Raw genomic sequence first — 25,512 nt, 5'->3', positions numbered from 1 at the left:
TTTATATATAAATCCGTGTCCGGCATCTGACCGTGGCACCTCGGGAGCTATATCCAGTCCTGTGTCTGCCCTGAACTGTCCCTTCTCCACAACACTCTTGTCCTTGGGCCTCACAGAAAGCACAAAGCTCCACTGCTCTGGGGCTGGTGCATGGAGAGGAGTGCAGGGACTTGGTGGGCAGAGGAGGAGGAAGGGGATCCGAGGAAAACCATAACCCACACTTCCAACAAACCCTCGACCACCTGGGGGAATCACTGGCCCCTTGGGGACCACATCTCAGCCCTTGCCCCATATAAACAAAAGGTCTAGTACCCACCCAAATCTCCTACAAGTAGGTAGGAAGTGGAGTGAGACTGTAGGGAAGAGAAGGGCTCTTAAGCTAGAGCAAACAAGAAACCACTGTTCTTCTGAAGGCAAGCACAGGACTGGAGGTGGGTTGCACACAATGCTCCCTTCTGTTATCTGAGGAAGTCACCTTCTTGTCTTCGGTCACCCCAAACTCAGGATGAGGAGGCAATGGAGAGGTTAAGTGCCCTTAACAGGCAAGTTCTGTGAGGTCACAGCAAACCCTTCCTGTGAGCACCAGCCCCCAATTTTGAAAAGCTCTTCTCAGGAGGGGGCCTCTGACGACACTATCAGCTCAGTATTCCTTTGCCAATCAGAGGGCTGATGTTCCTTTTGACGAGTTGAGAATAAAGATGGTCTGCAGTGAAGGAGAGCTGTGCCTGAGGCCCAAGAAAACAGAACTGAGGCATGTCCAGGGAGAGGACTTTGGCCACCAAGAGAGGTTGGAGAAAGAAGGGACCAGAACTCTTCTCTTCCCAGTGGATGGCAGTATGGACCTCTTAAGAGCTGGCCAGGTGTTCCACCTGGATGGTGCTGGTGGTGACAGTGAGGCAGATGTCCTTATGGTGCTCCGATGTCTTATAGGGGGTGAGGTCAAAGGAGCACTGGGGTGGAGGGTTGGGGTTGCTATCCCCACCACCCCCACCCTGGGGAGCTGTTCCAGGGGACTGGAAATGCGGTGGCTGTGGCTGCTGTTGCTGCTGTGATGCCTGGGAGGCTTGGGCCTGAGCTTGGGCTTGGGCTTGGGCCTGAGCTTGGGCTTGGGCTTGGGCTTGGGCTTGGGCCTGGGCCTGGGCCTGGGCCACTGCTGCTGCTGCCGCTGCTGCCTGTACTTGTTGCTGGAGATCAGGAGGGTTGTGTTTGCGCATATGTTTCATAAGGTACGTTTCCTGAGGAAATGGTAAAAAGAAGTTGAAGGGTGAAAGGAAGAGATTACTGTATTCAGCATCCTGGACTCTTACCCTGTCAAGTGGATAATATTTATACAGAGATAGTCCTGAGTTGGAAGGAAGCAGAACTGAAGTAGCCCTTTGAGGTTCTGTTCTGTAGAAAAGTAGGTATCCGATTTAGAGCAGACTGTGGACATTCGATGGCAGAAGGAAAAGATGCCATTTTATTTTTCTCAGAAATATCTGAAGGAAAAAGCCTGAGTTCAATCCCCGGTTCCGCAAAAAAAAAAAAAAAAAGAAAAAGAATCTGAAGCCTAATGGAAAATACCTGAAATATTTTGGCTCTTGAACTCAGGCCCTTGCGCTTGTCAGGGAAGCGCTTATTCCACTGAGCCATCTCCCTGGCCCTTTTTCTTTTTTTCCTGAAATCTTTCTTCCCAAACATTTCAAGTGGCTTTATTTTGCCTCATGTTGAAGTAAAATGAAGAATCTGAGCTGGGTGTGTTGATGCACACACCTGTAATCCCAGCACTCATGAGGCTGAGGCAGAAAGACTAAAGTGAGTTCAAGGCCAGCCTGAACTACACAGTGAGACCCTGTCTCAAAAATATTAAAAAAAAAGAAAGAAAGAAAACCTGGGCCTGCAGTGCTGTCCCCACTCCCGGGGTACACTGAGACTACAATTGAGACTGGGCGTGGTGGCACGTGCCTATAACCCCAGCACTTGGGAGGCTGTAAACAGGAGAATCACTGAGTCTGATCTAGTAGTGAGACCCTGAGCGCCCTGTAGACCATTCCCTGCAATACAGGAAGAATATAAAATAAAAAAAGAATCCATATCACTCACTCTAAGTTAAGTGGACCAGGCATCTCCTAAACCCCTCAGACGTAGGCCTCATTATTTCTCTTCTGAACCTCATTTGTTGTAACAGATCTTTATCCAGAGGAAGGGGCACAGGAGACTGCTGTCTTACCAGTACTATGCGGAAGAAATGAAACACTCACCGATGTGTATGCCCGACTACAGATCGTGCACGTATACACCTTGGCATGCTTCACCGTGTGCGTAGATAAGTGCACCTCCAGTGAGGCTGCATCTGTGTACGCCCGATGACAGTTGTGGCACTTGAAGGGTTTATCTTTGTTATGCTGCCGTCTGTGGGACTGAGAAAATCAGGAGAAAGCAAGTTGAGTGTGGGACACTCTCCCCTTCACTCTCCCTGACCTTTTGGAGGGCCTGAGCTAAGTGTCAGGTCTCCCAGCCTGCTTTAAAAGGCAGCAGAAATGGCCTCCATGGAACTTGGGGAGCTACAGGGCAGGAAGGTGGAACAGGAACAGCACACCTCATGTAGCACATACCTACCAGGTTTCTGAAAGAAGTGAACTTAAACCTGCTGCCCTTATACAGAGACAGGTCTCAAAGTAAGGCACAGGGATCGCTACAGAACACTAGGAGCCTTTCAAGAGCCCACAAGATTGAAACTCATTATTAGCCTCCTAGAACCTCCTAACACTGAGCTAATATCCCTAATCTCTTTAACATTTTGAGACAAGATCTTGTTACAGGTGTTTGCCAGCATACAGCTGTATGTAAGGTACGACTGAAAAATATGGTAAATTTTTTATTAAAAAGAGGGGGCCAGGGAGATGGCTCAGTAGTGCTTGCCTGGCAAGCACATAGGCCCGAGTTCAATCCCTGGTTCCGACAAAAAACAAAAACAAAAAAACAAACAAAAAAAAGTTATTACAGGGCCGAGGAGATAGCTCAGTAGAATAAGTGCTTGCCTGGCAAGAGCAGGGTCCTGAGTTCAATCCCTGATACCGAAAAAAAAAAAAAAAAAAAAAAAATTATGGGCCAGACATGGTGGTGTACACCTGTAATCACAGCAACTGGGAGGCTGAGGCAGGAAAATTACTGTGAGTTTGAGTCCAGCCTGTGCTACACAGTGAGTTCAAGTTATTATAGTTTAAAAAAAAAAGACAAAAAGGATTTTCAGAGGAATTATGGGCAGTGTACTTTTATTGCAATTAAAATTTTAAAATTTCAGTATTTCAATCACACCTCATACATTTTGTTTGTTTGTTTGTTTTGTTTTTTGGCGGAACCAGGGATTGAACTCAGGCCCTTGCGCTTGACAGGAAAGAACTTATTCCACTGAGTCATCTCCCTGGCCCTACACCTCATACATTTTTAGTAGTATTAAGCACTGAACCCAAAACACTAACTGTGCGCTACATCCCCAATCCTTTATGCTATTCTTTTTTAAAAGATTACTAAGTACTTTTTAGTGTCTCAGTTTCACAATACCTACATAGACAGCTATGATCCACACAGCCCAAATTGGGCACCTCAGTAACTTTTATGAGGATACCTATGAGGGCTGGAGAGATAGCTCAGTGGCATAAGCACCTGCCTGGCAAGCACAAGGTCCTGAGTTCAATACCTGATACCTCAAAAAAGGAAGGGGAAAAAAAAAAAAAGGATACCTATGAGAAGCACTATGCTAGTCACAGGCCTGACTCCAAGCCTCAGACTTTAGTCTTGGAGGAAGGTGAAACATTTACCTGCAGATTGGAGAGTTGTGTGAAGGCTTTTTCACAGCCCGGGTGTGCACATTTATATGGTCTATCACCAGTGTGGATTCTGCACAGGATGAGAGAAGAGACACAGAATGGGTGTCAGCAAGGCCACTTGGGGACTTGCGCAGGCCTCCACAAGGCCTTCCAGCTGTCCCAGAAGCAGTTCATCAGGAGGTTCCATCTAGCTCCTCTCTGACCTGAACAGTTTCTCGCACTTGACTTGACTGCTGTTGTATGGCTCAGCTCAAGGCAAGCACCTGCGGCTGAGGGAGGAAGGCTTAAGGCTTCAGCATCCAGGGACTGGAAGGCCATGATTCGGCATGCATGCCCACACCTACAATAATTATCCTAGTAAACATTTAGCAATGTAAGATATACCTGATCTTGGTCAAAAGAGCAAGAAGTGATTCAGAAAAACAAAGTAAACACAATAGCAAGGAAAAACAAAAACACAACATTCTTCCCTCTCTCAACAGGCAGAAACTATCCCTTGGTCTAGAGTGCCACTTCCAGAAAAGGCTGTGGTAGCAAAGAAAAGCAGAGTTATGTTGACTGCACACAGTAGCAGGGATATTAACGAGAAATCATGGAGATCTGACAAGCTGTTCCCAGTTGATCCTTCTCACAGCTTCACATCACCTGATTAGTACCAATTTGACGTCTTCCCCTAACCCTCTGCTGAGACGAGCCCAAGACTGGAGAGCACACCAATACTTGCTCTTCATCATGGAGCTCAGAACCACCTCCTCTGGACCTCCATTATAACCTCTGCTTTGTGAACAAAGTCTGACCACTCTTCTCCAAGAAAGACATCTGATCCATTTTAACTTGAAAATGTCGTGTCCACATGAGGTGGGGTGAGATGCCTCTAGACTCCAGTTCAACTTGAGCTAGCACACCACAGGAGACCATAAGCTCTTCTAGTTGGCAGGCTCCCTACTTCCTGGCCACTTCAGGTTCATGCGATGAATGTGGGCATCCTTATGAAGTCGCAGCTTTTCCATCTTCTGCCTGCTGATTCTCTGTGATATTTAGCATGTCTTTTGTTCTGATCTTGACTTCTGGCATCCCTTGGAACCTTGCTTGTTGCTGTGTGTGTCACCAGCCTGGTGCCAGCTAGTATCTCCTATTCATAACTGGTGCTCTACAAATGAGAGGCATGGCCTTCTCCAATGAAGTGCCTCTGCTTTGGCACCAAAGAGGAAATCTTGCAAGACATGTGCATGGATATTTTCATGGAGGGAAACAAGACAAAGAAAAGTTCTGGCTTCAGGTGTCTCTGCCTCCCTGGTCAGGAACATCACACAGAGTATTTCCTGGAGGTAACTCTTGTCCCAGAAAGGCTCACTTCACCACTTGCGTCTCCACTGTAGATACTTGGTCATCTTTCTCTCCGATGTCAGCCATGGTCTCCTCCAGCCAGGCCTCTCCCCCGCCCCCCGCATGCGGGCTGTTGTGTGTGTCCGGGCTGGGGGTAGGGAGGGCATGCCAGCGGGGCGGGTCAGTAGCCCGCCACTCTCCCTTACCGTGTGTGCTGCTGGAGGTGGGAGAGCTGGCGGAAGGCCTTCTGGCAGTAGGAACAGTTGTAGGGCTTGGCCCCCGAGTGGATACGAAGATGCTGGGCCAGGTAAGAGGTGTTGGCGAAGGTCTTGGAGCAGTGTGGGCACTTGTGAGGCTTGATGGTCTCCGTGTGCATCTTGGAGTGGATCCTGCCGGAGGAGAGGGAAGGGGGGAGGAGGGAGCATTTCGACACCACGGGCTCTGCTCTTTGCTGGGTGAAATGATGTTGCTTGGCAGATGACAGCGCCCCCTCCTCCCTCCTCCCAAACACGCTCCGGCCTGGAGAGGCTAATGAAGAGGACACCCAGGTCTAGGTTGTTGCTGATGGTTAAGTCGATGGCTAGAATGGCAGTGAGATGATGAAGAGCTGCGACCCATGGCTTCTGGTAGCATTAAATTTATCCAGTCTTGTCAACCCTTGGCTTTTTCCTAAGGTCACACACTCACCACAGATACCCTGCTTCCAAATAGTAATTTGAACATGAACCAATACCGCCTGTTCCCCACAGACCTGAAGTTGAATGCACACTTTGGTTCTGAACTGAAGCATATAGTAAAATCAGGGCCTGCTCTGCAGAAGACTTCCAAACAGAGAGAAACCACAAATTGTTCCAGAATTTGGAATTGTAGACCACAGTTTTCAAGCCCACCTCCCAGGATATAGTTCATTTATTTATTTTTTTTTACAAACAATAACAGAAGAGAATTGAGGATTCCAAAGGGCAAAAATGAAAGGCAAAAAAGAATACATGTGGAGAGAGGAGTTGGTATAGGCAATGTGGCCTTGGGGAGGGGATCACAGCTGATAGTGGGCAGAACCGAGAGCAGCCTTACCGGGTGTGCTGCTGAAGGTGGGAGAGCTGGCGGAAGGACTTCTCACAGAAGTTACAACTGTAGGGCTTGGCCCCTGAGTGGATACGGATGTGCTGGGCCAGATAGGAGCTATTGGCGAAGGTCTTGGAACAGTGTGGGCACTTGTGGGGCTTGGTCTCGGTGTGTGACTTGGAGTGGATCTGCATCTCCGACTTTGAGTAGAATGTCAGGGAGCACATCCGGCACCTGGGCCAAGTTAGGCAGCAGTCAGAACCCTTTCAATCAGGAGCATTTCTACACCCTCCCTCCACTTTCCAGAGAAGTCACTATCTGAACTGTCTCCTAACTATACCGTGCCCTTGAGGATAGTTCATTATTCATCTTTAGAGCCTAAGCTTCTAACATAGTTCCTTTTTTTTTTTTTTTGGCGGAACCAGGGATTGAACTCAGGCCCTTGCGCTTGCCAGGGAAGCGCTTATTCCACTGAGCCATCTCCCCAGCCCAGATTCTCCCATAGTTCCTAGCACATTATAAATAATCAACATTGGTTGAATGACTTGTTTCCCCAAGGGAACAACAACAAGAATTCAACCTTGATAAGGCAAAAAAATATGGGGATGTAGGTGGCTATAGCTTTTACTGGGCCAGAAATATCTGTCTTGACTCCAGCCTTTAAAAACTCCTTTCTCAGCCATACATGGTGGGGCAAGCCTATAATCCCAGCACTTGGGAGGCTGAGGAAGGTGGACTGTTGGGAGTTCAAGACCAGCCTGGGCTACAAAGTGAGCTCAAGTCCAGCCTGAGCAGCATAGCAAGACCGTCTCAAAAAGACAAAAACGACAACAAAAAGAACCCACAGAACAAAAAAATCATTCTCCAATTTCTCAATGTACAGCCCTTAAGAGCATGATGAAGTATTAGATTCTCTCTTATCACTAGAGGTTTTTCCTACTTTTGGTGATGACTCCTAGAAAGATGGAGACAGAGAAGTCTCAGAATTATCTAGAAGGGCTTTTCTAAACCATCTGTACCTGGCCTCTACCCTACTACTACTATTTCATCAATCACCAAGCCCAATCTCCCCGGCCTCCATAAGCCAAGGCAGATGGCAGTATACTGTCCCATCATGTCTTTTGGAGAAAAGGTTTGCTAGACAATGAACTTCCAGGCCCAAATTCTCTTTCCTAGCACATGAAGCCAATGTCAGCACTACAAGATGGCATCAATAGTACCCAATGGATTTCATTCATAACTTGGGTTGGTGACTCTTCTTCCTGTTCTGACATTGTCCAACAATATCAGACAAGGAAGCCTCTGTACAAGCAAAGTCATGGGTCTTCAGGCTTTTTTGGGTAAAGCTATTTACATGTGAGCTAGAACCATGTCATGTCCATCAACAACTCACCATTTTACAATGTGGGCCAGGTAAAAAGGGGAGCAGCCTGACCAAGGCGACTATAGCAAGTGCCTCTTTTCAAGTGCCTCGAGGAGGGACTTGCAGAGATATGCTATTGATAATTTCTCTGTGTGTCTGTGTTTTCAATGTCAGGAAAATTTTTTAAAGGATAACAGATGTAAAAACTAAAAAAGAAAACAATGAATTCCTCAGAGAAAAATGACATCATAATTAACTGGTTATGGCCCTATGTTAATGTTAAAATTCCCATCATTCGTGCCACTTCCCACCTCTCTAGTCACCTGATAACTCTGAAGGATTTTCTAAGTTCCATCCTGTTAAGAACTGGCTGATGTCTGAGCTACCCAGTTACTGCATGGGTAGAGGGCAGTTCTGTCTGTAGTCACAACACAGCCAATGGGAGTCTGGATAACTCACCTCTGCTGTGACAAAGTTACAAGCCAGCTCATTAACTGAGATCTGAGATCTTCCTGAGATCTCAACTTACAGGTTTATAACAGGGAGAAAGAACAATTTTCACCTTTCTGAAGGACCAGCTAAAGGTAGGTTAGTTAAGCTTTCCTCAGATATAGAATGACATTAATGCTAACAGCCTCAGTGTTAATGGAGAAGCTCATGTTACCAAATATTTCACTCTGACTGAGATTAACACCAGACCCCAGTGTCACTTGCAGGGGAACTATACAAAAGATATGGCACACTGGGCTGGTGAGATGGCTCAGTGGTCTAAAGCACCTACTTAGAACAAGTTTAGCAAAGCACAGGGACCACGGTTCAATCCCCCAGCACCACATGCCAGCCAGCCCTGCCCCCTGGTGGGCTGAGGTGGCCACACACACACACACACACACACACATAAATAAATAATTAAAAAAAATCTTAAAAAAAAAAATATGGCACAGATTTTTCAATGATTGCCAGAATCAAGTCAGAAGAAAAAGAATAGTGCTAGGGACTGAACCCAAGGCCTTGTACATGCTAGGCAAATGCTTTATCCATGAGCTGCACACACAGCTCTGACATCTTGATTTTAACTTAAATAAAATCTCACTGGGGTTGTTTATCAGGTGTTAAACATACACATGTGCCATTAACATGAAAGTTATTATAAAAAATAACTTTCATCATCAAATTTTCCAAATACAAGGGCTGGGGAGATGGGCTCAGTAGAATAAGTGCTTTCTTGGCAAGCGCAAGGGCCTGAGTTCAATCCCCAGTTCTGGGAAAAAAAAAAAAAAAATTCCAAATACACAAGAATCTGCAAAGCTTCTGTTAACTGACAATAGACTGGTAAATAAGGGAACAGTTTCCAAAGGTACCAAATATAAAAATGAAGTAACAAGAGTTGCCACTTCTTGTGCTTGATACTGTCAGACACTGGCTAGTACGTTATCTTTTTCATTTTTTTTTTCCTTCCTAAGATGGGGGGATCCTCGCTAGGTAGTTTGGGCTGGCCTTGAATTTGTGACAATTCTCCTGCTTCATCGTCCTGAATGCTGCAATTTCAGGTGTGTGCCACCATGCACAGCATTGGCCATTTCTCACAATGACCTGACAAGTTATTACCCTGCCTGTTTTACAGAAAGAAACACAAAGGCTCAGAAGGCAATTAGGAGGGTTATTCCCTACAGATCCATGAGGCAACCTAACACATGATCGTTGACATTAGAACTGCTGAAAGAGAGGCTAGAGTGATCATCCACCAGCTGACCATTACCATACAGGCTGAGCATCACTAATCCAAAAATTCACAATCTAAAATACTCCAAAAGTTTGTAACTGACATGACATCACAAGTAGAAAATTCTATACCTCACCTCATAAGACGGATGGTAATCAAAATGCAAGCTTACTAAAAGTACTACATAAAATTACCTTCAGACTACGTATAAGTGTACACAAAACAAATAAATTTTGTGTTTGGGCTCAAGCACCACCCCACTGAAATTTCCTTATGTGTGTGCAAATATTCAAGAATTTGAAAAAACTCCAAAACATTTCTTATCCCAAGCATTCAGAAAAGCAATACCCAACATTATTTCCAACTTTGGAATCCTATCAACTCAAATAAGAATAAAAGGCTTTTAATGCAGAGCACTGGATGATTGGAAAGAAATCTGCATCAAGAGAATTGTGGCAGGGGCTGGTGAGATGGCTCAGTGGTCTAAAGCACCTACTTAGAACAAGCTTGGCAGAGCACAGGGACTGCGGTTCAATCCTCCAGCACCACATGCCAGCCAGCCCCGCCCCCTGATGGGCTGAGCTGGCCACACACACACAAAATAAATAAATAAATAAATATAATTAAAAAAAAAAAAAGAAAGAAAGAAAAGAAATATATTAAAAAAAAAAAAAAAAGAGAATTGTGGCAATGGGCTGCTAGCAGGGGACAGAAAGCCAGCACCTTACATTTCTAGGTGACTTACTCCTGGGGCCCCGTTCACATCCAATACAGTACGAACACAGCCTTGGAGACATGTACAACAGTAGTCTTGGAAACAATGGACACTCTGAATTACTGTTCTGGGTTTTTTCCCCTAAGATGCTCAGGACAATTTTAGATTTTCTTTCAAAAACTTTCCCCAAGATATATGAGCATGTGACTGACCTGCCCACTGCATACTCTGACCAAAGAGTCAGAGATAAGTTGGCTAGCCCTGAATATCGCTCTCAATTGCCTGTACTTGCCAGTAGAGACAAACTCTATGACCCCTACAATGGAGATGGTGACCCACAGTGCAAGAGCAGTATTCTCAGTAATTAAAGACTCCTCTAGAACACTTAAGCTCCGAGTTTCTGAAGAACACTGTGTATAATCAGTCATCTTCTATTTCAGTTCCCTTTACTCATCCAAGTGTGGGGTCTTTTAAGAATTCCAAAAACACTAAGGGTGTGGAAAGTCCTATCAGGCCTCCTTCCAACTAGTCATATTCCTTTTCATACCATTTGGGAAGTCCAGGGATAACTGTCACATGGACTCAAAAGCCAAACAAAAACAGAACCTAGGAAAATAAGGGGCCGGAGAGATAGCTCAGAGGCATAAGCACCTAGCGGCAAACCCAAGGACCTGAGTTTGATCTGATCCCCAGCTCCACAAGCCATGTGGTCTTGCCCCAGAACCGGGCATGGTGGTACACACCTACATATAATCCCAGCACTCAGGAGGTTGAGCCAGGATCTCTGCGAGTGAGACCAGCCTGGGAGCTACAAAAAGTGAGCATAAGGCCAGCCCAAGAGACCCTCAAAAATAAATTTTAAAAAACCCCAGGAAAGATCAGAGGACCCTGACTTGTCAGAAGGGATGGGGAGTGGGTTACACAGCTTGGGGGCATCATGATCCTCCTGTTTTCAGCCTCCCCAGCACTGCAATTACAGGCATGCACCATGATACCCGGACTCAATGGCCAACTCAGTGTGCTTGGGGGCGGGGCCAGTACAGCATGTGGTGCCAGGCATGGAACCCCAGTCCCTATGCTTACGTAACAGCACATTTTATAGAGATGGTGCTCCATGGTTCTGTGACCTTACTTTAATCAAACACATACAATTCTAGATTTCTACACAATAAGCTTAAAAGGGATTTTTCATACTACAAATATATAAATCCCTTTAAATGAGTCAAACTTATCAGATACCTTTATAACATGACATGCTGTAAATACTTTCCAGGAATACTTATTAAGTGGGGTGCGGCCCTGTAACAATAAAGTTGCAGTAAACTCTTTATTATGACCTGGACTACTACTGCAACATTCATTATGTTCGGCACAGCAACAAAACCCTTGTTTTCATGTATAAATAGAGATTATTTAAACAATTATTATAGCTATTTGCTTCACTAAAGCTATATAATGCAAATAAAGCAAATGCTAAGTGATGGCAATTTTTCATCTTTCTGAAGTTCTCAACATTTCAAAGTTCATTTGATACATATACTCCTAACAAATGGGCGATATAAACAGGATTCTCCCTATTTTACAGATGAGGAAACTGAGGCCCAGAGAGGGGGAAAGGACTTGCCCAGGGTCACACAGCAAGTTCGTGGTGGAGCCGGGAACTGAATCCATGAGCCCAAGGCTCTGTCCATTTCCTGTGGCGCAGTTCCCTTCGCTCCTAAAATGGGAACAACATTGCCCATCTCGGTACTAAGGACAGATTCCATCTCCCAGCCATGCACATCTGTCCCTGTCTGCATCCAATCTGTGGGAATGGTTATTCCACTGTGTATACTGGGCCCAAACCCAAACCCACAAGGATCCCTGACAGCTCATAATGATTAAGATTTTAAGATTTTCAATCTGCCAAAGGGCAGGGCATTTACTTGTGTAATTATTTCTGCATAGTACCACATGCAAATGTGCAGAGAATGCCTTTTAGTAACAACTTAAGAGAAAGTAGAGGATCACAGTGACTTCCATGAATTAGAAAAGCAGTCATTTTATAAGCATATACTCCCAAAGGGGGAAGTATCTTATTCCTTTCACTTTTTAATGTAGATCTCTCCCATCATCCCAACCATGAAGGGTTAGGCAAGACTCCAGGCTCAATATGGTCCAAAAGCTGGTAGACTGCACACAGGCTAGGTTAAGTGCTTACCTTTCTTGGGAAAATGAGAATAGGAAACAAAGCAAAAAAAGAGTTACAGAGTCTCAAACTCAGTCTAAAAGCCTTATTATGAGACATTATCCTGTCACGTAAGTCAGTCATGGGGCCAGGGATATAGCTCAGCAGCACAAGCACCTGCCTGGCATGTGCAAGGTCCTAAGTTTGATTCCTGGTACCAAAACCAGTATCAGCTGTGGCCACTAACTACCAAAACCTTGGTTAAAAATGGAAAGGGGGGAGTTACACATAAGAGAAGTGATAGCAGTCCTGCCTTTCTGGCCTGCACTGGAACACCTGACATGCACATGTACGGCTCTGAGCTAGGAAGCTGTCTATGTGGAGCCTGGCTGGGATAAGACACAAAGATCACGGGGGAAGTGGAGACAGCAATCCTCACCCCATCCCACCTCTGGCTCTGATGCCTACCTGTAAGTCTTGCCGTCTTTCTGATGGTCATTGTCATCCTCAGGGGAGAGGACGTAAGGGTCACTCATCTCAGGAAGCCCTGATTCTAGCATCCGCTTCTTCTTGCGGCCCCGTGGGGGCTTAGGAGCCACAGTGCCACCTCCACCACCACCTCCACCTCCTTCCTCAGTGAGGGTGGATGCTACCTTCTTGGAGAGATCAGGGACCACCTGCAGGGCTTGTGAGCCAGGGGGAAGAGCTGAGACAATCATGGGAGCCGAAATGGGGAAGCTCTGAGCTGATGAGGCTGTGGTCACAAGAGAGCCTGAGGGGGATGTGATTACCAAACCAGGACCTAGGATTGGGAGAAAGAGACAGTGTCATGTTGTTCAGTTCTGATCCAAATTGTTTCAACTTATTTCCCCCCAGATAGCTGTCTAATTAACCCCTTGCCACCCCTCCCCATCCCACAATGCATAGGAAACCCCAAACCCTATAGAAAAATAATGATCTTAGGTCCTAACCCCTGTCCCCACCCCCCTGGTAACAATGAGATTTACCCCTTGATTGACTCCCTTCTCTTCTCCACCTCTGAGAACAGGAGACTCCTTGATTCAGAGAAGGAAAGAATGTCACCTCCTCAAAGGCAGGGACCGCATCTTCTACTTCTTTGTATCCATCCCCCACAAATCCTAGCACATTGCTAGGCACACAGTAGGCACTTAATAAAAATTTGATTGAGCAATCACACACACACCCCACACCCAGGTCCTCAGAGCCCTCCAGCCTGGGGTCCTGATCGTGGAAGATCAACACCTCAGATTGGAGAAGAGCAGAGGTGCTCACCAGCAGTCATCAGTCCCGTCGACGGCACCGGGACCACTGTGATATTCTGGGTGACAGATGCCTGACTGTGTGGGGTAAGCTGCTCTGACTTGGACTCTGCGTCCATGCTGATGCCTGAGGGCAGAGACACTGAGGCAGGCACTGTTAGCAAGGTGGGGTAGTGAGGTGGGGCCAGCCCACAGCCCTTCTCTGGCAACAGTTGATCCTTCATCTTGTTGATGAACATTGTGTTCTCAATCTAAAAGAGAGGAAAGAGAAGAAAGTTCTTCAGATTCACAGTCTGATTTTGCCTGTTCCTTAAGCACTTTTCAATCTTTCCTCCTTGGAGATCAAGGGATAATGATAGTCTAGATCTTTGCACTTCCACACAGAAGCCAAGACAGAAACTCTACTAAGCTCACAGGGACAGGCCTTGGTGATGGACTAGTGTCTGCCTTATGTCACTTCAGACTAGTCATCCGACCTGTTCTCTCTGTAAAGAAACTCCTCAGAGCTGAAAAGTAAAGGACAAAGGAAATAAACCCCACTTACCTGTCCTGAGACTGTGGGGATAGAAGGCCAGAAGTATGGGTTAGAATTGAAGTGAGATTCTTCCATTCTACCTGAAGAAAGAAAGGAAGAGCACATCACACGCAGGAAGAGGTCTGCAGAAACTCAGCCATGGAGAAGGGTGCTGAGGACTGTTGGTCTCTTCTTGGCACCTGACCATGCACCTAGGAATCAATGGTCAAGACAGCATCTAGCATGCCAGTGTCGTTAGAGCTCCTCAGCACTCTCTATCCACAAAAAGGCTACCTTAGTAACTGCTTGTGACAGAACTATACACGTCTCACAGAGCCACAGGTTTGACAAGCCCCAAAGAAACAGAAATGGTAGTGCTTTCCTTTGCTGACAAGAGAAATGAGGTCATGGGAGAAAGGGTATGTGCCCAAGGGCACATGAAACAAATCACCAACTGACCTGAAAATAGCCAGAATACCTATTCCCCCCTTTCCCATACTTCTTAAATCCATCCTCCTTGAAATACAAATTTCAAAGATTTCCAACCAAAATATTTAACTTCTATAGTACTTAAAAAGGTTTTAGGCTGAAACAGCAAACCCTGAAGTTAATAAGGAATGCAACTGATAGAAACCAGAACCAAAGTATTGTATCTCTCTCTCTCTCTTTTTTTTTTTTTTTTTTTTTTTTTGGTGGAACCGGTGATTGAACTCAGGCCCTTGTGCTTGCCAGGCAAGTGCTTATTCTACTGAGCCATCTCCCCGGCCCCTAAAGTATTGTATTAATACCAGGCTAATGTATGGGGACAACACCATATGGACCCTACCAAGGTCAAACAACATCCAAGGCATTTCACTGGATATGAGACATACGAGGGTGAGCAGTGGGAACCAAAAGCTACCTGTTTTGTTTTGTTTTTTGCTACCTGTTTAAAGAGCAGTTTTAGCACCAGTAGTGACCCTCTACATTCACACATAAGGGGTTTCAGAATAGTACTAGACTCTTGCTTTGTATTTCTCACTTTGCTTCTCAGTGTTCAATTCTTTTCCTGTATGTGGAGGATAATTAAAGTTAAATTTTTTTTTTTTTTTGGCTGGCCAGATAGGTCAGTGGATTAAAGTGCCTGCTTAGGCAGATTCAGGAGCCAGGGAGTTCAATTCATGGCCTGCTGTGCCAGTCCCCCTACCTCTGTGTGCTGAGGCAGCGATTGAGACTGGGTGTGGTGATGCATGTCTGTAATCCCAGTGCTTGGGAGGCTGAAAACAGGAGTATCACTATGAGTTCAATCTGTGTAGTGAGACCCTGTACTAAATACATTAAAACAATAAAAAATAAAGTTAAAATTTTCTAAGAAGCCAAGCATGGTAATCTCAGTACTCGGGAGGTAGAGGCAGGATAACTGCCATGAATCTGAGGTCACCTGGGCTACATTGTGAGTTCAAGGCCAGCTTAAATTATATAGTGAAATTATGTCTCCAAAACATTTTATAAGAATTCTGTAAGAACAAGAGAAGTAATCCCTTAGAATGACAAGAACAAGTTACAGAGCTTACAGAGTCCAGGCACCCTACCACTTCTTTTCACACTCTGATCTCGTCTCCTGTGAGACAGAATGGCAGGAAGCTGACCAAGAGTAGCTCCCCCCAATTTTGAACCAGGAAAGATCCAACTTCACACATGAGAAGACATGAGACTGGTGGAATGGAGGAGGAACTCCAGGAAATAAACATCACCACCACAAAATTGGCAAATGTGTAAGGAGTGGGATTTAATCATTGCACATGGTACACATGTATGGAATTATCACATTTGACCCAATAAGCACATACAATTAGTGTCAGTTAAAAAAATTACCATCCAGGGGCTGGGGAGGTAGCTCAGCAGTCTAAGCACTTGCTGGGCAAGTGCAAGGACTTGAGTTCAATCCCCAGTACTGCATGCCATGCTGGCCACTGAAACCAGGGATGGTGCTGCAGGCACTGGGGAGGCTGACACAGGAGGATTACTATGAGTCTAAGCTGTGCAGCGAGACCTTATACCAAATAAACAAAATAAGATTTTTTAAAAAGTTCTTTTTTTAAAAAAAATTACCAGCCAGGTAATGGTGGCCCAGGCCTGTAAAGCCCAGCGCCCTGGGAGGCTGAGGCAAGAAGATCACAAGTTCAAGTCTTGCCTGGCCAACTTAAAACAAGATTTACCAGGGCCATGTCTCAAAAAAGAAGAGGAGGGTACTGGAAATACAACTCCATATGAAGGGCCTGGGTTCCCCAGTACAGCAGCTGAACACAGAAAGGAAAAGTTACCATGCCACTACCAAGAACCGTCAGTTGCAAAGGCTTAGGTGGGAAAGGAAGCCTCTTGGCTCCAGGTGGCACCAACTCCACAGGGAACTCACTGGTGGCCAAGCCCAGAACCTAGAGGTGATGGAGACCACATGGACACAGAAAGTGAAAGATCTCAACAAAGGCATCAAAGCTAAGGACACTGCCGTTCCTTATCTTCAGGGGCTCATCGCATGCTGTGCTCTATGACCATTCTCAATTTTCATGTCTACAAATGGAAAGAACTCTACTTCTACTTTTTCTAAAAGTGGCAAAAGACAGGAATGTACCAAATCAGTGACTACAGCAGCTCACACAAACAAGGCTCTAGGGCTGGAGAGATAGCTTAGTGGTGTAAGTGCCTGCCTAGCAAGTGCAAAGTCCTGAGTTCAATCCCCAGTACCACAGAAAAAGAAAAAGAAAAGAAAGAAAAATTGGCACAAAACTTTCCTTTGGACCAGGAGGATGGCTCAGTAGAATAAGTGCTTCCCTGGCAAGCATAAGGACCTAAGTTTAATCCCCAGTTCCACAAAAGAAAAAAATTAAAAAAACAAGGCTCAAAATGAAAAAATGATCAACTGCAGGCAGCTGAGAAATGCAAGGGCTGGCCGCCGGATAGCTCAGCGGACTAAAGTGCCTGCTAGGGCAGAGCGCAGCAGCCAGGGGTTCGATTCCCAGCCTGCCATACAGGACCCACCCCGGGGTGCACTGAGACAGTGATTCAGACTGGGCATGGTGGCGCATGCCTGTAATCCCAGCACTTGGAAGGCTGAAAACAGGAGGATCACTACAAGTCTGATCTATGTAGGAGATCCTATAGACCCCATCCTAAATACATTAAAAACAAAAAACAATCAAAAAATGAGAGAGAGAAAGAGAAAGAGAGAGAGAGAGAGAGAGAGAAATGCAGACATCTGTGGTGCCCCCAGATGGGACTGGTTCCAGCATCGTACTCCAATATCGAAGTGCAGATGCTCAAGTTCTTTAATAAACAGTACAGTGTTTGAGGATAACCTAACCTACATGGGGAGTACATTTTCTAGACTACTTATACTACTGCAGTTTAAATGCTTTACAAGCAGTTGTTCTACTGAACTAATGTTTAGGGCATAATGACAAAAGACAAAATATCATGTTGAACGCAGACAGTGCCATCTTAGACCCAATGACGTACAGCAGTGCAAATCAGCCAGGACCCAACACTTTGGTGGATTCCACAAATACTGAGGCCCAACTGAGCACTAAGCTAGACAGTTCCCACACAGATGCTAATAATCTAGCCCTTTCAGCCTTCCACTGTTAAAAGGATTTCAATCTCATTGTGGCTTCAGGGGATCCAATCATGCCAAGCTTTGGGGGAGGCAGCAGTCAGGTTATTCTATGTTCATGTCTTCCCATGTCCCTGGATAACAGAATTTATCATCCAAAAAGCAATCAAGTATTGCTTGGGAAATAGCTCAGTGGCATAAATACCTGCCCGGCAAGCCAAGGTCATAAGTTCAATCCCTGGTACCAAAATGCAATCCAGTATAGAATGACTTCAATGTCAGTGGGTTCTACACAGAGATTCTGAAAATGATGCTAGAGGTTCAAACCTTTACACCACAATCTGTCAAATCTGCTAGCTGAGAGAAGTGAAATGGACAAGGGGTGAAAATGGTAACTGATGGAATGATTGGAGTAGAGAATTGGGCTGGCCAGCAATAGAAAAGTCTAATATATTATTTCTCCCTAAAAAAATGAAGTTGCTGAGTGTGGTGGCACACACCTGTGAAGTCCAGCCACACAGCCAGCCTAGGCTACACAGTTAGCTAAAGATCAACCTGAACTGTGCAGCGAGACCCTGTCTCAAAAAAAAAAAAAAAAAAAAAAAAAAGGTGGGGAGGGATGGTGGTAGCTCAGTGCAAAGCCCCTGGGTTCGATCACCAACACTACCAAAAACAAAACAAAAAAGTCAAGGAAGTAGGAGACGCGAGGTGATACATGCTTGCAGTCTCAGAACATGGCTGAGGCAGGGCAATCATGAGCTCAAGTCAGAGACACACCACAAGACCCTGCTAAAAAAAATTCAAGGAAGTAAATATATTATGGATGTGAGACTTCAGAGAGGAAATAAGAGCCTGGTAGAAGGATGTACACACAGAGCCAGGCACAGGCTACAAATCTGTGCTCCTACCACTCTGGAAGGCTGGCTGAGAGGCAAAAGGATCTCAAGTTCAAGTCTAGCCTGGGTAACTTAGCAAGACCCACCCTCAAAAGAAAACATTTTAAAATGGCAGAGAATGTAACAGTGCAAAGGCCCTTCTTGGGTTCAAACCCTAGTACCATCACCACCAAAAAAAGAGAAGGTACACATACAGAATTCCAGAACAAAGCCCTCCCTTTCCCAAAAGATCACATGCACTCATTATTGTCCTCTATGTGAAGCAGTTTCTGGGGTTTCTCTGGGTTTCTGAGAGGTTCCAAAGGCATCCTGGACCCCTCTAAAGTCTTTATAACAAGGGTAGACTAAGTGATGTGGCAGACAACATCCCCAGAACTGCCATAATCATTAACACTAGGAGCTTACTGTATTCAAGATAGCATTCAAAGCACTTTAGCGTCTCTTATATCATACAGTTCCATAATATCAATTCTGATACTCCCAGTATCAGAGATGGAACCCAAGACCTCCTGCGTGCTTGGCAAATGCCCCAACACTAAGCTCTAACCCTAGCCTTTTTGGTACCAGAAATCAAACTCATGATCTCACACTTTCAGGCTGTGTTACTGAGTTATATCCCTAGCCCTAGCCTTTTCATTTTCAGACAAGGTCTTGCTAAGTTGCCAGACTGGCTTTGAGCTTGGGATACTCCTGCCTTACCCTTTTTAAGTAGCTAGAATTACAGTACAGGTATACATCACTGCTCCCAATTCACCCTCCACCATTCTGTGAGGTATGCAATTGTAATCCCTGATCTTCCAGATATGGAAACTGAAGGTACAGAGTCAAGCAGTAAATAGAGTAGGGGTCTGAACCCAGGCATCAAACAGTGGGTTCAGGAAAGTTTCTGTAAGATTACAATGCTGAGATTAGAGGTGTGTGCCACCACACCATACAGCTAAATGAAGTTTACACTATGGTACTATAGCTTGATTCAGGAACTAAAATGAGAATCTTTCCAGGAATGAATTATACCTTTTTTCACATAGTTGTCAAAATTAAAGTTTTTGCCTATGACACCTTAAGTTAGATTACTAAGCAATAAAATATATCTTTTATAACATAACCCAAAACAAAATTAATTTTTAGTTTAGCTTTGTTTCCAGTATTGGAAGGAATAGAACCCAGGGCACACACTGAGCTACATCCCCAGCACCTTTTTTCTTTTTGGCTGTTTAGACAGGGTCTCCCAGTGCAGTTTACCTGGCCTTGACCACACTGCCTAGCTCAGACTAGCCTCAAATTTGCAAATCCTCCTGCCTCAGCCTCCAGTGCTGGGATTAGAGGTGTGTGTCACCACACCCAGCATTTTTTTTTTTTTTTTTTTTTTTTTGGATTTTTTGGTATTGGACCTTGCTCTTGCCAGGCAGGCCCAGAGCCACTGAGCTATATCCCCCTGGCAGCCCTTGGTTTTTTGAGACAAGGTCTCATGTAATTTGGGCTGTCCTTGAACTCTTTATGCAGCCCAGGCTGGCCATGAACTTGTAGAAATCTTCCTGCCTTCACATCCTGAATGCTGAGATTATAGGCATGTGCCACCACACCCAGCATCTGCAAGACCTACAAAAATTTTGAGACAAAGTCTGGTCAAACTGCTTGGGCTGGCCTTGAATTTTTAACCCTCCTGCCTCAGCCTCCCTATGTCATAGAATTACTGGGATGCACCATGCTGCCCGACTTAAAATTGAAGTTTTTATTAACAGCAATATGACACAGGTTCAACATCTTGTGATACCTCACTTGGCTACACAGACAATTCATTTTGAAATGAAGGAGTCTGAATAAGATTTCTAGAAGATAATAAATAAAAATCTCCCCTCAGCTTAATAGCTGAATAACCAGCCTATTGCTCAGCTATGGTTCTGAAGAGAACAAAATAGAAGATTACAACCATAGTGGGTCCTGGGACAAGAAAAGACCATACACATGCCTACAGGACTTCTGATCAAGTCAGCTTATATCTATGTATCCTTTCAAATGAAACTGTGGGAGAGCCAAAAGTGAACATGTTTGGGTTAGGGAACAGATGCCCTGGGCTAGCTCACTCACATCTCCATTCACTTTTCACTACCACTTACTCTGTCTTTCATGGAGAAAAATCTCACCAAAGTGTTACAAAATCCCAGAAGGCACATAGCAACAATCCCACCACCTAAAGTCATTTTTGACAGTTACAGCAATATACTAAAAAAAAAATTAAGCAGCAACCAGCTTGGAGATGCAGGCCTGTAATCCTGGCACCCTGGAAGGAAGAAACTGATCACAAGTGGAGCCCAACATGGGCAACAAATTGACTTAGCAAGACCCTGTCTGAAAAAACAAAAGAAGGGTTGCAGACATACCTCAGTGCCAACACCCTGGTTCAACCTCCAGCACTGTGTTAACAAAAACTAAACCAAAACAAAACAGGACTTGGTTTACCCTAGACTGGAAAGGAAGAGGAAGGCTTCTTTTATAGCCCCAAATAGCTGAAAAGAGAAATGCTGCCAGATTGAGAATCTGAGTTCTAATTTCAATTGTACTCCTGATTAAATCTCAAGTGTTGTTAATGTGAGGTTTACTATAAAGACGGAAGAGCACATCATTCATTCAAATTCTTCAGTTTTAAAAGAAACTGTGAGGGCCAGCCAGAAAGCTCAGCGAACAGGGCACAGTGGCCAGAGTTTGATCCCCAGTCTGCCATGCTGGCCCAACTCCCGGGGTGCACTGAGAAAGTGACTGAGACTGGGCATGGTGGCGCACACCTGTAATCCCAGCTCTTGGGAGACAACACAGGTGGATCACTACAAGTCTGATCTATGTAATGAGACCCTGGAGACCCTGAACTAAATACAAAAAAAAAAAAAAAAGAAAGAAAGAAAGAAATCTTGGAAATATTAGGGGAGTGAAGAGAGATATTAAGCGGTATCCCTGAAACTCATGGTAGTACATGAAGTCTTGCTGCTGAGCTCTTCATCTGACCACATTCTTTCATGATGCCACCAACCACTGAGGATTAGAGGTGTCATGGTCTCTTGTAAATGGTTTTAGCAAACATAGTGAAGATCACATCTTTCCCAATACTTACTACTGACTTTTTACTGCTGTTTTAGAAGTAAAGCATTCCCCACCCCAAGATATAACATTCCTTTAACACAAACCATCTTTAGAAAATCGTGGGGGCCAGGGATATAGTTCAGCAGCACAGTGCTTGCCTAGCAAGCATGAGGTCCTGAATTCAATTTCCAGTACAAAAAAAAAAAAAAAAAAATTCTGTGTGGCTTCCTGTAGAAAATCATGAAGGGAATCAGAGAAACACATCTACATGATGAGGACTGTTAGTAACAATTAGTGAAAATTACATAAAGACCACATAATTATAAAGGAACTATCCAAAGGTAACAGATGTTTAGCCTCCAGCTTAGTAATCATCTACAAGACACATTAACAAGAAAACGATGCAAACCCCCCCAAAAACAAAAAGAAAAAAATCAAATTCAAGTACAGAAAAACTTAAGACGTTCTACTGAAAGTTCAGAAGTATTAAGAAATCTTACAAATATTAGCTAAGGATGTGAAAGTGAAGAAACCATTATTTTCTCAGTAAGGAAACACTCTCAGGTTTTAAGGACATTCAAGAAAGTCCACTGCAATACTACTTGGGGCCTGCCTCCTGCCTCCTCCTCCTTCTCCTCCTCCTGCTGCTGTTGCTGACACTGCTGACTTAATTAAAATCTTTCAAGAATGAAGTAACACCAGCTTTTCCCCACTTTAAGCAGAAAGACCAGCAAACCACACACAGACCTTCGGCCCCCCCATGAGGCTAGCAGTCTTGACCAGCAACTTCTCCCTGGGCACTGACAGCATGTGGTATCACACACCCTGTGGGAAAGACATGCATCTTCCCCATCCTGCCCACTCCACTCTAAATGATGTATCTGAGAAAGGTGAGAAAAGAAAGGCTGCAGGTGTAGCTCAGTGACTAAATACATGATTAGCATGTCCTAAGTTTAATCCCCAGTACCAAAAATACACAAAATAAATGTTAAAACTACAATATGCATATAAATCTAGAAAAGAAATATGTAATATTTAATTCATTTAACTTAACAACTTGGTTCATAAACTTATGGAAATGTTATAAACTGGCATGGAATTAGTTCCTTTCAGGGGTGCTGAACTAAAACTCAGTTCTTTCTTTCTTTCTTTCTTTCTTTTCTTTCTTTCTTTCTTTCTTAAAAACAGGGTCTTGTACCCAGCATGGTGGTGCATGCCTATAATCCCAGCATTCAGGAGGCTGAGACAGGAGGGTTGCTTTGAGTTTGAGGCCAGCAAGGCAAGCCTGAACAACATAGTGAGAGACTCTGTCTCAAAAATTTAAAAAACACAGGATCTCACTTCATTGTTCAAATTGGTCTTGAACTGATAGAGATCCTCCTGCCTCAGCCTCCTAGAACTCTAGGATTAGAACCATGTACCACCACTCCCAGCCATCCCCAGTCTTTCACAATTGCTAAATTGTCCAGGCTGGGTATGAATTTTTAGACTCAGCCTCTCAGAGTGCTGGGATTATAGGTATGTGCCACAAGTGGCCTTAAACTGCTTCTTAGAAATACTTATTTCTAAGGTGATACATTCTCAACTCCACACATTGCCACTTCAAATACCTAAAGCTCTCATTATAATCACCAGGCCTCACACTGAATTCTCCCAGACTAACTCTGGAGTCCACCCCAAACAATTTTATTATCTTTGCTTCAAACCATCCAAGAAAAAATTTCCCCTGTGAAAGCTTCACCCTGATACACCAAATAACCCCAAGTCAGATTCTGTGATTAGTCAATAAATCTACTTCAGGGCCGGGGAGATGGCTCAGTAGAATAAAGGCTTCCTTGGCAAGCGCAAGGGTCTGAGTTCAATCCCCCGTTCAAAAAAAAAAAAAAATCTACTTCAAATACTCCACCAGTATTAAGGATAGAAACCTCACCCAAAACTGAGCTCTACTGTTCCAAATACAGGGAAACAATTTCATTAAGTTATGTCTTAAGGACTACGTTGGCAATTAAGGTCCTTATATCCGCAGAGCAGAACAAATTTCTCCCTTGGACACCACATAACCCTACTCAGTGGTCTGGTTTCCTCATTTCACATTTCATGCCTGCTGGGTACTAGTAGCAATGGAAGATGACAAGGTTACACTGTAAATTTTTTACACTGATACTTTTTAGGTACCCTGAAGAAATAATACAAAAAAACTAATCTTTCTCCCATAGCAAACACCATTATTGGTGTTTGATATTACTTAAAAATTCATGTCACATTGTCCCCAGAAATCCCCAATTAATTATGACCCCTCCTCCCCCCAAACCAAAGAACCCAGAATTGTCTTACCCTCTCTCTCTCTTCCTCCTGTCGTCTTATGCCTTCTCCTTTCCAGGGCTCCTGAACTTTCTGTAAACAAATTGTCCAGGTTACAGGAGCCAGTGAGGGTGCAGCCACCAAGGAACTGTAGAAAGCTCAAGAATTCCTTGACAGCCAGCAGTCAGTCTGAAAGACAGGCTGACTCCAAACCAACAACTCAAAGATGCAAGGATAAAAGGGAGTTTTGTGCTACCCCTATGTGGACACTAGGGAAATAAATGCAATTCCCAGAAACTAAGATGAACTATCAGCAGCATTTGGGTTCTCCTAGACTCAGACACTGATTCATCTCCCCTTCCTCGCCACAGGTACATGGGTCAGAGAGAACTAAAGTTGGAGGAGAGGAAGAGTCCCTACCCCTGAGAAGTGGCCTCAGAAGGCAAAGCTGAAGGCTGGGGGGATGCACCAGCCCTTGTGTCAGGCACAGTGCCAAGTTCAGGCCCAACTACTTCCTCTAGCCTCCCCCTACCTCTGCGAGGACTTCGTCCCCTGCCTACCAAGGCCCGGTGCCAACAACTACCTCCCTAGCCAGCACAGTGGGCTACCTATTGGAGATCAGAGCTGTTCCCCCCCAACCTTCGATCCCCTGAGACAGCTCGGAGGCGCTTTCTCCCGATGTCACCCGCCACTCTGTCCTCCAACACCTTTCCTTGGGACGTCCCTCCTAACCCCTCCAGGGAGCTGAACTCTGCCACCCACCAGACAGGCACCCGCCCCCTAAGCCCCCCCATTCCTCCCCATCGCCCGCTCCTCCACAGCCACTTCCGGTTCCGGGACGGACACTCACAGTCACACCGTGGACCCCCTCCCCCCAGGAAAAGGGGAGGGGGAAGAGCGGGGCGCTCGGCATGCGCCAGCTGCAGCGGCGCAAGACTCACCCGGCGGCAACGGCTGCGGCGGAGCCAGAGCCTCAGCCGGGGCGCGGGAGGGGCTAAGTGCGCTGGGGAAGGAGGGAGCCGAGTGAGGCGGGAGGGCCAAGAGGGGGAGAGCGCGCGGCGGGGCGCGCGGGCACGCACTCAGGCGCTAGACAGACCTACACATTCAGACGCGACGAGCGCGCGCGAGACACCCGCAGGGCGGGGGCGCGAGGCAGTGGGTGGTCCCCCGCCCTGCCGAACACTCACCCGGAAGTGCTGGAGCTCCCGGGAACCCCAATTCCTCCACGCCCCCTTATTCCCCCCCCCCGACTCCAAAGAGAGTCGCTGTGGAGAGAAGGCGGGAGAGCCGGAAGCGAGAAGGGGGGGGAGGGAGGGAAATAGCAACGGGGAGGGAGGAGACATTGAGGAAAGGAGGGAAGTGCAAAGACCCAGTCACTTCCGGGAGCGGCCAGAGCGCTTCCGGCGCTGTTAACGCTTCAGGATATTCGGGCGGAAGTCAGGACATATACGGGCGGAAGTAGCTTCTGCTTAAAAAGAGGGGGAGGGAAAAAAAAATCTTTAGATGGTGTAACGTCATAGCGGAAGTGAAAGGTTAGGTTAAATTGAACCTTCACAACTGCGATCCCGGCTTCCGGAAAAGGACTTCTGGGAAGTGGTAGGGTGGAAACGCTACAGGTTTATGCATTATGCATCAAGATGCGACAGAGGTATGGATTTTTAAAGATATGGGTCTTATTTTGTTTTCTCC

The 25,512-nt window shown here is 45.4% G+C and overlaps 1 protein-coding gene across 12 annotated transcripts; it reads right to left on the bottom strand.

The window, feature by feature from the left end:
- Window positions 1-6: 6 nt before the first annotated feature.
- On the bottom strand, window positions 7-25,102 carry Znf384 (zinc finger protein 384). 12 transcript variants are annotated; one of them, XM_023703678.1, is made up of 12 exons: window positions 25,011-25,102; window positions 23,857-23,916; window positions 13,993-14,063; window positions 13,462-13,699; window positions 13,176-13,223; window positions 12,637-12,970; window positions 11,626-11,718; window positions 6,210-6,434; window positions 5,342-5,524; window positions 3,801-3,879; window positions 2,241-2,399; window positions 7-1,235 (listed from the first exon to the last, which is right to left on the bottom strand). In XM_023703678.1, exons 3-12 carry the CDS (start codon window positions 14,056-14,058, stop codon window positions 846-848), a joined length of 1,815 nt encoding a protein of 604 aa, XP_023559446.1. In that variant the 5' UTR covers window positions 14,059-14,063; window positions 23,857-23,916; window positions 25,011-25,102; the 3' UTR covers window positions 7-845. The 12 variants fall into 12 exon arrangements, with proteins under 12 accessions (XP_023559446.1, XP_023559450.1, XP_023559448.1 ...); XM_023703682.1 differs by lacking the exon at window positions 25,011-25,102 and adding an exon at window positions 24,920-24,997; XM_023703680.1 differs by lacking the exon at window positions 25,011-25,102 and adding an exon at window positions 24,765-24,907.
- Between the last annotated feature and the right edge of the window lie 410 nt (window positions 25,103-25,512).

The sequence above is a fragment of the Octodon degus genome, unplaced genomic scaffold, assembly GCF_000260255.1.
Source record: "Octodon degus isolate 3935 unplaced genomic scaffold, OctDeg1.0 scaffold00178, whole genome shotgun sequence".
NCBI classification, from domain to species: domain Eukaryota; kingdom Metazoa; phylum Chordata; class Mammalia; order Rodentia; family Octodontidae; genus Octodon; species Octodon degus.
The sequence above is the reverse complement of the archived record's forward strand: the minus strand, read 5'-3'. Positions and strand labels throughout refer to the sequence as shown.

Excerpts from the sequence above, each read along its gene's own strand:
- Znf384 (XM_023703678.1), bottom strand. The coding sequence starts at position 14,058 with ATGGAAGAATCTCACTTCAATTCTAACCCATACTTCTGGCCTTCTATC. Across the intron at positions 11,719-12,636 it reads AAAGACGGCAAGACTTACAG|GAGCGAAGGGAACTGCGCCA; the intron begins GTAGGCATCAGA and ends TTCCCATTTTAG. Across the intron at positions 5,525-6,209 it reads CACCTTCAGCAGCACACCCG|GATCCACTCCAAGATGCACA; the intron begins GTAAGGCTGCTC and ends CTCCTCCGGCAG.